This window comes from Myotis lucifugus, unplaced genomic scaffold (genome assembly GCF_000147115.1).
Source record: "Myotis lucifugus unplaced genomic scaffold, Myoluc2.0 scaffold_36, whole genome shotgun sequence".
Taxonomy (NCBI): Eukaryota; Metazoa; Chordata; class Mammalia; order Chiroptera; family Vespertilionidae; genus Myotis; species Myotis lucifugus.
The window spans coordinates 6,413,795-6,428,793 of NW_005871084.1; the positions used below are offsets into that span (position 1 = coordinate 6,413,795).

Consider the following 14,999-nt stretch of genomic DNA (forward strand, 5'->3'; position numbering starts at 1 on the left):
AAGAATGAGTATTTCTAATAAAATTTTTATTTCTTATTCGTTTTAATTTCTGTTTATGTGTTTTATAGTGTTCATCATATATTAATAGTTAACATATTAGTACACATAAGTTCATATAGGTACTGGGGATATATGCTCAACAATTGTTTTGATGGTGTACCCTACGCAGTTTGGAAACAAATGGCTTTAGGAACCATTTTTCACCTCTGGTTTTGCTTTTGGTTAATTTTCAAAAGCAAGTCTCAATGTCCGAACTTTTCTTGCATGCACACACTGAGCAGGAATTCTGCGTATGCTAACACGGGAAAAGGAACCAATCCCCCACTGGGTGTAGGACGGGACACGAGGCTCCCCCGCCAAGCCATCTGCACTCGGGCCTGGGCGGAGGGTGAGCGCGATGCTCAGGCTCCTCCCGGGCCCCAGCCTGGGGATGTGGGTCAGATGGTTCAGACCCGTGCAATCCGGCTGCTTTGAGTCATCGCCGGAAGCAAATCAGAGCGAACGGGAAGCATCTTCCAAGTTGGACTAGTAGCTGCAGAAGCAGGAGCAGCAGCCGCAGCAGAAACTTCCCAGGTACCGGGGCTGGGAGGCGCTCGGGTCCCAGGTTCCCACGCGGACCCCTCTGGCCTGGAGCTCGGGCGCAGGGCGGGAAGGAGGAAGGGAGGGAGGAAGACAGGCAGAGGGCAGGCGCTAGAGGGGGAAGGGGCGGAGACGACTAGGGGAAAGGTGGCGAGGGGTGACCCGGCGGGATTGCGACTGGACCGGGGTCGCCGTGGTCCCCGCCGCGCCCTTGGCTCCGCCACGCAGTCTGGTGCGCTACCGTGCGGTGCGTGTCCGCCTGGGCGGGGGGCGTGGGACCCGAGCGCTGCCGAGCGGCGACTGGGTTAGGGGGTGGTCCCGGGTGGGAGGGACACTGCGGCCTGCTGACGCCACTGCGTTGCCCTTTGCCAGCCGTGAACGAGTAGCCAGTGACCCAGAAGGGTGGGCGGAAACTTTGGGAGGTGAGTGGGAGGAGCCGCAGGGTGCAGCCGGAAAAGGGGAGTGCTAATTGCGCCCTGGCCTGGAATTTCTGTGCCTCCTGGGGCAAGTTCCGGGGTGCTGGGCGAGCCACCTCCCGCGCAGATGCCTGTCCCCTGACTGTCCCTCTGCGATCCAGCTTCTCTCTCTCTCTCTCTCTCTCTCTCCTTCCCTTACCCCCCCCCCCCGTTTCCTTCCTTCGTCCCTCCTTCCTTCCTTTCTTTTTCTATTTTTTTTTCAATTCTTTGTCCATTTTTCCTTTCTTTCATCTGTTCTTCATGGGCTTCTCTCTCTCAACCTGAAAAGGTGCGCCCTCACCTGTTGTCTTCTCCGCAGCAGCCGCAGTACTTAATGGAATGGAGTCCTCACTTCCCAGTCACTCAGCCTTGTAGCTCCAGCCCCTGCTCCCTCTCCTTGCTGAGGCTGCTTCAGGGCCAAACTGCCTCCAAATTCACTACCTGCCTGCCCCCTCCTCCCGCCTGCCTCCCAGCTTCCCTGTTCCCTCCTCCCCCCAGACGAGAGAGAGAGAGAGAGAGAGAGAGAGAGAGAGAGAGAGAGAGAGAGAGAGAAAGAGAAAGAGAGAGAGAGAGAGAGAGACTGAGAGACTGACTCGCAGAATCAGCTCAGAATCAGCTCTCCCAGAATGTCAGAATGTTCCCGATTGCTGGGTGGCAGTCCCTGCCCTCTTCCTCTTACTACCTGCAAACATTGGACATTCTCCAGAACTAGGTGACTTTCTTGTCTTCTGCCTCCACTGTACCTTTTGAGTGATATCATCCCATTTGCCTAGACCAGGGGTGGGCAAACTTTTTGACTCGAGGGCCACAATGGGTTCTTAAACTGGACCGGAGGGCCGGAACAAAAGCATGGATGGAGTGTTTGTGTGAACTAATATAAATTCAAAGTAAACATCATTACATAAAAGGGTACGGTCTTTTTTTTTTTTTAGTTTTATTCATTTCAAACGGGCCGGATCCACTGTACCTTTTGAGTGATATCATCCCATTTGCCTAGACTCTCCTGGAATCAGGATGCTGTGGTTCCCAAGCTCTCCCTCTAGGACCCTTGCTCACCTTATGTCACCTGCAAACACCCTGGCTGTCTGAGTTCTGTTCTGTTGGTGTGGTGTGTTCCACACATGTCACCTGGAATGTACACCTTCCCCATTCCGTGCTGGCTCCTCATATGAACTTCCTGTGGCCCCTGGCCACTCCTCAGCATAATTAGTTAGCAGTCTATTAGGAGATAAGCCGAGGCACATTAAAAATTCTAAGAGTTTATTTGAGCAAAAGATCAGTCTGAGTCTGGCCGCATCCAATCTAGCAGACAGAAAGGAGTTCCAAGAAGCTGTAGAAAATGAGAGGCTTTTGTAGGCAGAAGGGACCAGGACAAAGATTGGGCAAAAGGCCGGTGGGTTATTGCAGTTACTTTCCTTTAGGGACGGCAGGGGTCCACCAAGCAGATGACCTAACTAGTGCTGATCAGGTACCCTGATTGACTGCTTTAAGATTCCATTTCTGGGAGAGCTGAAACTGTAATTAAGTCTTGGTTTGGTGATGTGGGGCTTCACATAAGTGACTCCACTTTGGGTCTGTTGTCTTTTAAGAAGCTTCAGTGTAATCCTTCACCCCCGCCGCTCCCTGCCCTGATGTGATCAGTCCCCCAGCAGGGCAGTTCCATCTCCCACTCTCTAGTGCAGTGATGGCGAACCTTTTGAGCTCGGTGTGTCAGCATTTTGAAAAACCCTAACTTAACTCTGGTGCCGTGTCACATATAGAAATTTTTTGATCTTTGCAACCATAGTAAAACAAAGATTTATATTTTTGATATTTATTTTATATATTTAAATGCCATCTAACAAAGAAAAATCAACCAAAAAAATGAGTTCGCGTGTCACCTCTGACACGCGTGTCATAGGTTCGCCATCACTGCTAGTGCGTGAGCTTCCTCTGTATTCAGCTGTACTGATCAATGGCAGTGGTCCACCAGCTGGGTCCCCAGCCTTTTTTTCATGCTATAGGGTGAGCCACAGTATTTCTCTAAAATTCCAATATATTCCTGTAAAGCATTTGTTTAAAAACCATGCATGGCTTTCCAGCCAATAGCTCAAGTTCAGACTTTTAAACCTGGCACAAGGGGCCCATCCTGACTCACCACACCCTGTCCCTGTGAGGACACCACACAGACCCACTCCCTGGCCACACACAAACATATCCCCCTGCTACATTCTTTGCATCTGCCAATCCCACAGCCACAGCCTTAAAATTCACCTCCTCCTTTCACCAGCTTACAGAAACTTTTGCCCCACCTTGTAGGGCCAGCTCACCACTCATCTTCACCACAGGGGCTGCTAAAGTAAATTCATCCTGCTGTTCTGTGGCCTTCCATGGGTCTTTGTAAATTCTCCTGTTACAGGGCCCCTGGCTGGCTTGTAACCATGCATTTATGTCTGTGTGTCTCCCCTAGGGAGGGAGCTCGCAGGTGGGAATTATGACATTTATTGTTCATTTCCTTGCCCAAACCCAAATAAGGAAAGTTCTACTTAAATGCTCTTTGAACAAATTCACTTTGGGATGTGTGTATGAGGAAGGGGAGTGGAGCAGGGAGTTGGCAGGTGTTCAAAGCTCCCAGGAAGAGGAAGATGACACACTTGGTACCAGAAGGCTTGCTTTTGCGGCCAACTCGGCCACTCTTACTATGAGACCTTAATATGAGTCCTGACCTTGTCTGTTCACCTGTAAAGGGAAAACTAGTTTAATGCCAACTCATTTTAAATATATTTTATTGATTTTCTACAGATTTTATGACACAGTTGAATTGTGGCACTGGTACCCAAAGGTATTATTTTGTTTTATATTGAAATTAATTCCTTTTTAGACTCATTGGGCAAGGTTCATTTTGTTTAAAGTTCCAATCCTCTAACACAGCGGTTCTCAACCTGTGGGTCTCGACCCCTTTGGCGGTCGAACGACCCTTTCACAGGGGTCGCCTAAGACCATCCTGCATATCAGATATTTACATTACGATTCATAACAGTAGCAACATTATAGTTATGAAGTAGCAACGAAAATAATTTTATGGTTGGGTCACAATATGAGGAACTGTATTTAAAGGGCCAGGAGGTTGAGAACCACTGCTCTAACAGCTTTAGTGTACAAATGAGATTAGGAGTCAGCAGGTCTTGGAGAGTGTCCGAACCTCAGCAGAGGTCCTGTTGCTAAGGACGGGATCAGTTATGAGCTCTGGGATTTACTTGGTGAGTAAACCAGTGTATTAGTTACCTATTGATGCTGTAAAACCTTACCACAAGTTTGGTGCTTGAAAGCAACAAAAATTTATTATCAGACAGTTCTGGAGGTCAGAAGTCCAAAATAGGTCCTCTGAGTTACTGTTTTGTTTTCTTTTTCTGGAGGCCCAAGGAAAGAATCAGTTTCCTTGCCTTTTGCAGCCCTTAAAGGCTGCCTGCATTCCTTGGTTCCTGGGTTCTCATCATTCTGATCTTTGCATCCATCATCACATCTCTGACTTTGATCCTCCGGCCTTCCTCTTGTAAGGACCTTGTGATTACAGTGAGCCCACGTGGATCACCCAGTAGACTCTCCCCATCTTATTATTCCTAATTCAGTGGCATCGGCAAAGTCCCTCATGCCACATAAGATAATGTAGTCACAGATTGGGAAATTCAACGTGGATGTCTTTGGGGGTATGGTTATTCTACCGACCACACCTGGTGTCAGAGGGTTTGGCTGATGTGCTTCTGTGTTGTGTTTTTATGACACAGTTGAATTGTGGCACTGGTAGCCAAAGGTGTTAATTTGTTTTAATATTGAAATTAATTTCTTTTCAGATTCATTGGGCAAGATCCATTTTGGTATCATCCATCAACAGACCTTCCCTTGGTATCAACAGACCTTCCCTGATGGATGACTTTGGGGAAGCAAATGGCACTTTTGCCATCAACTTATTAAAAATGTTGGGTGAAGAAGACAACTCACAGAATGTGTTCTTATCTCCCCTGAGCATCTCCTCTGCCCTGGCCATGGTCTTCATGGGGGCCAAAGGAGACACTGCAACCCAGATGTCCCAGGTAGGTGTGCCTGCCACAAAGGAAGAACAATGCATGGTTTTTTCTCTGCTTCCACAGGGCTGGTCTTTTCATATCTATCCCAGCTGATGAAAGCCAGTGTGGCTGGTAGGTGGGAAGGGGGACACTTGCTGATGGACAAAGGGCAGACATAGGTAGAGCAGGTAAATTATATAGGACAGGGAATCTCCTCTTAGTGTTTATGGGAGAAATCAAGTCCCAGATTATTTTCTGTGGATAAAGCATCAATATGCTACAGCAAAATTCTATCTTTGAGAAGTAAGGTAAATTATAATTTTGTCCCATAAGAAGGCCAAAAATTTAAGCATTATTATATTTTAACTTTTGCTAACACATTTCAAATGGAAACGTAGCTATGTGAATGCACTTTCTGTCAGACAAGTTATTTCTAATGTATGATTGTGCACAAGTGGAGGAAGAATGCACACAGATGTGGACTTTTATTATCCAGAGTCACTTAGAAGGAATATATGATCGGACTGATCTGATGGGGCTTCTGTGTGACCTCAGCGACACTGAAGTAGAGGATGATACCTTAGGGAAGGAGTCCTTAACCTCTTTGTGTCTTAGTATCTTTGATCGTCTTGTGAAAGCGACCCAGAAAATTGCTTATGCTCGTCACTTTGCCACTCATGTCAGGGTGTACAGAAGTGTGTCCACTGTCCGAATCTCTCTCCGTGGTGGTTTCATCCAGTTCATGGGAGGACTGAGGCTTTGGGCTGGGGTGTTGGTTGGGCTGGAGAACCTCTGTAAAATTGCTGGTGAGACATTTTCATGTTTATTTCTGCTCATTCTTGAAATTTTCCCAGGTCAGGCTAAGCTAGATCCATTCCAGCCACCTATTTGTTGTGTTCTCTCTCCCTCCTGAGTTTTCACATCCTGCCTTCCTGCAAAACACGGCGGGGGGACGGAGGGGGGGGGGCAGTTTGCAATGGAGGCAGTTTTGGTGGTTATAACTGAGAGATACTGCTGCCATCTAGTGGGTGGAGGCCAGAAATGCTGCAACATATCCTGGATGTACAGGACAGCCCCAACAACAAAGAAACTGCTCCAAAATGTCAGTAGTCCGAGGTTGAGAAAGCCTGTGCTGACTGGTGAAAGCAAACTCATTTCCAGATAGGATCCGCTGTGATTTTCAGCATGGAGATTTGTTCGGAGGAGCAAAATGGCAATGTTAAAAGTCTGTGTTTTCTCTTACCAGGCACTTTGTCTGAACAAGGCTGGTGATGTCCACCAAGGTTTCCAGGCACTTCTCTCGGACATTAACAGATCTGACACCCAGTACTTGCTCAGAACTGCCAACAGACTCTTTGGAGAAAAGACGTGTGATTTCCTTCCGGTACGTAGTACTCACATATTTTATTTATTTATTTATTTATTTATTTATTTATTTATTTATTTATTATTATTTTTAATCCTCACCTGAAGACATGCTTTTATTGCTTTTAGAGAGAAAGGGAGAGGGAGGGAGGCAGAGAGAGAGAAACATTGATGTGAGAGTGAAACATCAATAGATAACCTCCACACAAGCCCTGATTGGTGATTGTACTTGAAACCTGGGTATGTGCCCTGACCAGGAGTCGAACCTGTGACCTTTAGTTGTACTGGACAAGGCTCCAACCAACTGAGCCACATGGGCCAGCGCAGTAGTACTCACACATTGATTAGCAAGAAATTGAAAATAAAATAGAAACTTCAGAGGAACTGAGATAAAGTATAATTCTACTGCGTTAAACATTTGCTTAGAATTTTACCTCTGTAATTATAATTTTGAATTTTATGATGCCTTCTGAATTATGCCCTTTTTAAATTGTTTCTTATATATTCCTCCTGAACTTTAATCTCAATATGTCCATCCTCTGACATCCAGACTCTTTTCCTCTTGATCTGAGTAGTTCTTATTGATTTCAGTGTATAATTCCAGAGTTCCCTTGTCCAGTGAAAAAAAACCTGCCATGATTCAGTAAGTGAGGTCCAAAAATGCTGCTATGTAATATGCAGAGAGATGCTATCTTGAGATTTGGGAAATGGTCAGGATGAGCCTGGCCATCTTATTGGCTGGCAGTTCCCAGGATTCTTCTGTAGGACTCACATACATCCCTGCTGGTGGCATTACCCCGTGGAGGTTGCCTGCACTGGGCATAAAAATCACTGGAGATGATTCTGGATCTTTCAGCTGGCTAGGTCTTCTAGGATAAGCATGATTTCAGGAATCTACTGGTTAAACAATGTTCACTTTGAACATCAGCCTAATCTTTGAATATTGTAATTGGGGAATATTGGGGACACAGGGAACCACCTGCCACCTTTCTCAGTTGCTGGGCTCTTCTCTCTACATCTTCTTTCTTCTGTAGAAGCTAAACTATTTGAGAACAGGAGATGGGCGGAGGATAGGCACCCTCCAGGCACATTATATCTGAGACCAAGTTTTTGTGAGGTGAGTTATCGTTGGGTTTTAATATATTGGGTACAGGGCCTCCCTGATTTGATCCCACCTTACATTTCAAGGTTCAGCCCCTGCCCCTGTGTTTTTTTCCTCTAATCCCTTACATACACACACACCATACACACACACACACACACACACACACACACACACACGCGCATGCTGGGGTTCTTGTCCCAGCATCAAGAAAGGTTCAGGAATCTGGAAAAGGCTGTGCGTAGATGGCATAGGAATCCAGAGACTAATAAAGAGTCTGGAGACGAGATATAATTTTGAAAGGCATTGGGGGTCAGAGGACCTTCAGCCAAAGGAACTGAAGAGTCCCTCCTTGTCTAGGACCCTTGCTTTTATTCACACAATTTGTCCTAAGGCAAGGTAGAGATAATACACTTCAAAGGGTAAGGTTTCAAAGGGTACAGAAGCATTGTCAGTTTGGGGAATAGCCTACGGCTGTTCAGGTGTTTGGCCAGTAGGAGGCAATAACACGTAGATTAAGATGCCCTTTAACTGTCTGGCAGCCACAATCAGTTTCCTATTCAGGTTTGGGGAAATGCCTTTAGCCATTCCCAACAGGTGACTACATGTGTGCCTCAACCCTGTTGAGTCCCCAAGTCTCATCAACCTTTTGATGAAACTTAAAATTATGACATGCTGGAATTGGTCTACGGCACACACACATACACACACACATCTAGGACAGTCACATTCCACTCCTGGGAGACCTGTAAGATTTCTTAATAATCTAGTTCTGCCATGGAGCCTCCCAATCACTCCACAGATATGTTTCAGACCCTGGGGCTGGTACCAGTGATGCAAAAGTGAATCAAGAAAGTTAGAGTGCTTGGCGGGGAGGGAGACAGAAAAATCAAACAGAAATCAATATGCAGTTTAAGTGCTTGATGGGCATTCATGATGGGTTCTTTGGTGCATGCCTGCTACCCTTCATGTTCTCAAGACATCTTATAACTATCTGTGTGTATGTCATCTCTCTCACAGACGGAGCCATCTCTGGTCTCATGCCATGTCTTCACCCTGGTGTCCAGCACCCAGTGGGTGGTTTGTGCATTTTTGTTAATTGCATGAATGCGTGTTAACATGCAGGATGAGCTGTGCAAGCAGTTAGGCTAGAAACATGTTCAGAAAAAACAGATGTGTTCCCACCGTGGGGACCTTTGCTGCATGGGGCTGGACTCGGTATCTTGTTCTTTCAGGCCTTTAAGGAATCCTGCCAGAAGTTCTATCAGGCCGAGCTGGAGGAGCTGTCCTTTGCTAAAGACACCGAGGAATGCAGAAAGCACATCAACGACTGGGTGGCAGAAAAGACTGAAGGTGAGAGATTTCATTTCCGTGCACTTGGGAAGCTGCGAAGGAACAGGAGGTGAGAGGGCCTGGGCTGTGACCTCCACAGTATTGCCACTGGCACCCTGTAACCAGCGCGCGCGCACGCGCGTGTGCGTGTGAGTGTGTGTGTGTGTGTGTCTGTGTGTGTGCTCGCTGTGATTTCAGGCCAGCCATGCAGTTCTGTGATTTTTCTTGGGCTTATCAGATCCCAAAGCGGTGATTTCAAATAAAAACTTAAACCAGGTGTAAGGGTCTCAGACGCCTTCCCCCCTGGACTCTACTAGAAAATACCAGAAAAATGCATCCTCATGGGGCCCTGTTTTTCTACTATCTGGGAGGAGCCTTGCCCCACTCTGAGGACAGGATGACATCTGATTTAGGTGGCAGCTCAGATAGGGCCACCTTTCATATTATCTCCCTGTGGTAATGGAACATCTCTGGTTTCATCCTTGGCCTGCTCCTTCTTTGTCTCGAGGCTGTGGCTAAGTTTTCTTTTAGAGGGTGACGTTTTCTGAGTTTGCTCCAGATTCAGGAACTACAGCCTATGCGGAGCCTGCAAAGTCCCCTGTCCAAACCACGTTCCGTCTCAGCAGATATAGTTCCACCAGTTCCTGATTAGAGTGCAGAGAAAAGGGACATGCTTTTAAGCACTCTAAATAGCTAACATGTAGAGACTTCCAGAACATGGGGACTTCAGTCACTCATTTCTACGCGTGCCCACCCAGCACTCATCATTCCATCCATTCAATCTTTGTGGCATCCCTGCTGTCTCAGGCAGCAGCAACGATCACGGTTATACTGAGAGCCCATAAAATAATGACTGTTGGAAGGGAAGAGCCTTTCATGTTTTCTTAGTAAGTCACTAGCGAAGCCAGAAGCTTTGTACCTCACCTTCCTTCACCTATTGCGTCCCCTCCACAGCTGTTCACACCTTTCCTTCCATCAGGCTGGCCACCCATGTTTTTTTTCCAGAATATTAGAGCTGGGGGGACTTTGGGGATCACCTTGTCCCTACTTTCATTGAACAACAAGTTGGGCTTCTTCATTGCATCTCCCTAATTCCTTTGCTCCATTCACCCTGTTCAGGAAGCCTGCTTTCTCCCATGATCGGGCTGCATTTCCCATTCTTTGGAAGGCTCTCCTCCCCTCAGCAAATAATTATCTGGCCTAAAATGTCAACAGTGGCATGGTTGAGAAATTATGGTGCCAAGGTTGAGTGGCTTATAATTAAAATCAAATCTCTTGGATTATTTTCTCAGCCCAGTCACTTGCCATCTAGTGACCTTAGCAAAAAAGTCAGGCAAATGCTCTGAACCTGAATTTCTACATCTGTCAATTGAAGGCAAAATGATAGTTGACCTGCCCTTTTCAGGATTGCTGCTTAAGGACAGACAGTACTCAGTGTGGGTGCCCAGCCCAAAGCATCATCGCCCCGAGTCATCAAGCAACCGAAAAGACAGGATTCCAGCCTGGCTGTCAACCAAGCCTCAGTGTTCTATGTCAAGGGGATTTTTGTAAAAGAATATTTATTCTCCCCCAAATAGAAATACATTTCTCTCCTGCTCTTTATAGGTAAGATTTCGGAGATTTTGGGTGTTGGCACCGTTGATCCACTGACCAAACTGGTTCTGGTGAATGCGATCTACTTCAAAGGCAGGTGGAAGGAGCAGTTCGACAGAAAGCACACAAGGGGGATGCCTTTCAAAGTCAACCAGGTAGGGACAGCGACTTCAGATACACCGCTATTTTCTTAAAGTAGCACATTGGGAATAGTTGTGAATGGGAAAAATATCAATCATTTATTTCACACTATTTTGATTGTTGATCCATTTCTGAATGTATTTCATGCCTCCTGTATGTTATTGGAAAAAAAGAGGAGAAAAATGAAAATAATTTTTCTATTGATAGTTTCCCTTTTTCAGTTCTTGTTCAAAATGACCTTCTATCCCTGGTCACATTATTGTGATGGAAAGAAAATTTCTTCTAAACCTTGGAGTTATGCTTGTATTGTACTATCACTGCCTATATTTACTTAGACACCTCTTTAGTGTCATGGTAAACTGTGCCTATTGATTGCCTTAGAATCCATGGCTATGCAATTCTGAGCACAAGGAAAAAGTTGTTAACAGATGTTAAGGCTGAATATTTATTTTTAATTTTGGGGGAATCTTTTAAAAATAAAGATTGTATATATTCAAAGTGTACAAGATTATGATTTAATATGCATACTGAAAAGCTAACTAACATATCTCTCCGCATACTTACCTTCTTGTGTGTATAATGAGAGCCCTGAAATCTACTCTGTTAGCAATTATCCAGTATTCAGTACAGTTTTATTAACTACTAGAGGCCCAGCATGTGATTGAAATCACACAAGGAGGCGCCCCGCCTCCCCCTGTGCGAGGAGGCACCCCACGGGGTGTCGGGACCCACGCCTGACTCCTGCAGCGCTGGCCGCCATGGGAGTTAGGCTGGACTGGCGCCGCGGGAGGCCAGACCGGTGCCGCGGGGGGCTGGGGCAGCGCCTGACTTGCAGTGTCCCCCGGCCCCCCTGCCTGTGTCTGCTCTGGGGCCACCTGAGCCACTGCGCCGGCTCAGGCAAGCCCTCCTGCCTCTATCTTTGTCTCTGCTCCAGGTCTCACCTGCGCGCTCAACCTCCTCCTGTCTGGTCGTGACCTGTTATGGAGTCCTGGCCTAATTTGCATATCACCTCTCTCTCTCTCTCTCTCTCTCTCTCTCTCTCTATATATATATATATATATATATATATATATATATATATTCATCATGTTGTACATTAGGTATCCAGACTTATAAGTCGAACATTAAAAATACATCTCTCCATTCCTTTTGTGTATGATAATGGCTGGTGTCAATAGCTGTTAGCTTGGAATTTCACCTCCATCAACTTGACAATAGCACATTGCACAAAGATTTAAAAGTCTAGAGTATATTTGATGCAAGCTTTAAAAATGGTGAACCCTACACATCTTGTTAAGGTTCTCCCTTCAAGAAAATCAAAGCTGTATAATCAATTGTATAATTGAGCAACTTTTCAGAATAAAAGTCTAACTTCCTCTGGCCTATATATCTTCTCTAACCTAATCCTCCAGCCCAAAGACCTGAATATTAGTTAATTCTCCTCTAAACTTAGAAAAACAATTTTTAATTATAAGGTCTCTAGGAGTGCTTCTTTATGCATTTTCTCAAAAAAGAAAACCTAAACTTCTTTCAAAAATAATGAGAGAGTTTTATGTCTGTCCATATTTTACAATTTATTCTCTTATCTGGTTATAATTGATCTGCTGGGGCATGAGCATGTTTTACTCAATACTAATATGTAATAATGAGGATTTTGTATCTATCAGCATAAATGCATAGAAGTAATCATTCTCTTAAATGTACCTAGAGGTTCTGTGAATTAGACATATTTTTAGTGAACTGTGCTCATTTTTAAAAAATCTGATTTTAATTTCATGTTTTCATTAGGAAAAAAAGACAGTGCAGATGATGTTTAAGCATGATAAATTTAAAATGGGCTCTGTGGAGGAGGTGAAAAGCCAGGTCCTGGAGCTGCCCTATGTGGGGGAAGAGCTGAGCATGGTCATTCTGCTGCCTGATGAAGACATTGATCTTGCAGTGGTAAGCCCTTGGCGATGAGTCTGAGTGTCTGTGGATCTAGTCTTAGCTCCTTTCTTTAAGTCCATCCGTCAGATAGCATTTGAGGAGTTTTCAATTTGGAGTTATTACAAAGAGTCCTGGATGAACACTATTGCATGTCTTTGGTGGGGGTGTATATGCATTTCTGTTGAGTATATATCTAGGAATGGAATTGTGGGTAAGGACAAATGTTGAAGCTAAGGAGAGCTCCAAGAATTTAAAAGAATTATTCATTAATCTTAATTCTTTATTCTTTATTCTTAAGAGAGGGGCTAGTTGAGGGCCCAATAACTTTTGAATGAAAGTACTAGAAAAGGACAGGATTGATCTGGGCAGAGTTCCTCAAACATCCATGTGCATACAAATCTCCTAGGGATCTTATTACAATGAAGATTTTTGACTAGGGGCTATGGCCTGAGATTTTTTGCATTTCTAACAAGATTCCAGGTGATACAGGTGCTATTATTGGTCATGGACCACATTTTGAGTACAAGAGTACAGGTGAGCAGTGTATCTTAGACAGGAGCAGAGAGCCCTCTTCCCATGACAGAAAAGGAACAGAGTTCAGGAGGAAGGTAAATTTGTAAGATGGATGATACAGGATCAACAGTGTGCTGGCTGTCTGGATCCCTGGGTGATGGAAGAAGCCCTCATTTATAATATTTGCTGATTTCATGCAAATACTCCACTTGGCTAAGTTTAGATTACCAAGAATTTAACAATTGACTTTCGCCAGATATACAAGCCAGCTCCAGCATACCAATGCACAGGATGTTGAGGGTGGGGTCTGCCTGATTATTAAAATACTAGAGGCCAGGTGCATGAAAATTCCTGCACTGGAGTGGGGGGTCCCTCAACCCGGCCTGCCCCCTCTCACAGTCCGGGAGCCCTCAGGGGCAGGAGTCAACCTGGTGATCAGAGGAAGGCAATGGTCCCATCACACCTCTGCTGCTGCCACTGCTGGCAGCGCAAGTCTCAGCTGGCCCTGGTTACCTGAGCCTCAGGCGGTTCTGGGCAGCTGGGCAGCCACCATCTGAGGCTTGCCTGCGCCTCTGGCTGGCCCTGGGTGGCTGGACAGCCACCATCCGAGGCTTGCCTGTACCTTGGGCCGGCCCTGGGTGGTTGGGGGGATGAGGGGACTGGGGGACTCCAGAGGCAGGTGCGCAGCAAGGCCGGGCCCAGCAGTGCTTAGGGGACTAGGCACTGCCATCTTGTGGCTGTGGGCGCCGCCACCTTTGAGGTGGAACAGTCAATTAGCATATTCCTTCCTTATTGGCTGTGGGCACTGCAATCTTTGCAACGGAGTGAGGGTCAATTAGCATATTCCCTTTTTATTAGATAGGATATTAAATATATTTAAAAATTTTGAAATGAATTTGATATAGATGGTTTAAAAAAAACCCTCCCATTGTCTTAGGTGTTTTACTCTTGGTTCCACAAAACAGGGAAAAGATGAGAATTTGAGGGGAAATCTGGGTGTAAGGACAATCTTAGTAGATTGTCTTGGATCAGAACTAAGCATCTAGTTGCATGCTATGGGGGATGAGTAAAGGGGGGTGCACACCAGGCTATTGTCATCTAGATTTTAGGATTTGACTCTTCATTATTTCAGGTGGAAAAGGCACTTACATATGAGAAGTTCAGAGCCTGGACGGATCCGGAAAACATGAGTGAGATTAAAGTTCAAGTTTTTCTTCCCCGGTTAAAACTGGAGAAGAGCTATGACTTGGAGTCTTTTCTTCGAAGTTTAGGAATGACTGATGCTTTTGAGGAAGCCAAGGCAGACTTTTCTGGAATGTCAACTAAGAAGAATGTGCCCGTGTCCAAGGTTGCACACAAGTGCTTTGTAGAGGTCAATGAGGAAGGCACAGAGGCGGCTGCAGCCACTGCCGTGGTCAGGAATTCCCGGTGCTGCAGAATAGAGCCAAGATTTTGTGCAGACCACCCATTCCTTTTCTTCATCAGGCACCACAAAACCAACAGCATCTTGTTCTGCGGCAGGTTCTCTTCTCCATAAAGAGGTGCCATTGCTTACAGGTGCTCCTTTCCCTTCTGCCAACCTTGCCTTGATTCAGATTCTGTAGGACCAAATTGGTGCATGTGGTGGTATGAATGCCAAAATAAAGCGTTTGCACCTAGGATGTCTGTGAATGTCTTTACCAAATATTCCACGGCCGCTGAGAATAATTGAGACTTCAGATGGGTGGAGTTTGGGAAGGAGAAGGGTATGCTTGTTCTGAAATGTTTGGGGAGCTCTTCCCTCAAAGACTCTGCCCTCACCTACCTGCTATAAGATGGCCAGCAATCCTCAAAGTCTGTGCCCATTGTGGGTATCTTTAGGAACATGTCAAGGATTGACAAATCAGCCCTCCACATGCCCTTCCGTTCTGCAATGATCTCAAAGATCATTGAGGTGCCCACCACCATTGC

At 45.7% G+C, this 14,999-nt stretch overlaps 1 protein-coding gene across 3 annotated transcripts; it reads left to right on the forward strand.

Annotated features, from left to right (window-relative positions):
• The first annotated feature begins 373 nt into the window (after positions 1-373).
• On the forward strand, positions 374-14,710 carry LOC102435308 (serpin B8). 3 transcript variants are annotated; one of them, XM_006087177.3, is made up of 7 exons: positions 374-573; positions 4,865-5,104; positions 6,324-6,461; positions 8,780-8,897; positions 10,482-10,624; positions 12,399-12,551; positions 14,182-14,710. In XM_006087177.3, the coding sequence occupies exons 2-7, from the start codon at positions 4,937-4,939 to the stop codon at positions 14,584-14,586; spliced, it is 1,125 nt and encodes a 374-aa protein (XP_006087239.1). In that variant the 5' UTR covers positions 374-573; positions 4,865-4,936; the 3' UTR covers positions 14,587-14,710. The 3 variants fall into 3 exon arrangements, with proteins under 3 accessions (XP_006087239.1, XP_023608430.1, XP_014309933.1); XM_023752662.1 differs by lacking the exon at positions 12,399-12,551; XM_014454447.2 differs by lacking the exon at positions 374-573 and having other exon boundaries at positions 4,897-5,104; positions 8,780-8,946.
• Positions 14,711-14,999: the final 289 nt, after the last annotated feature.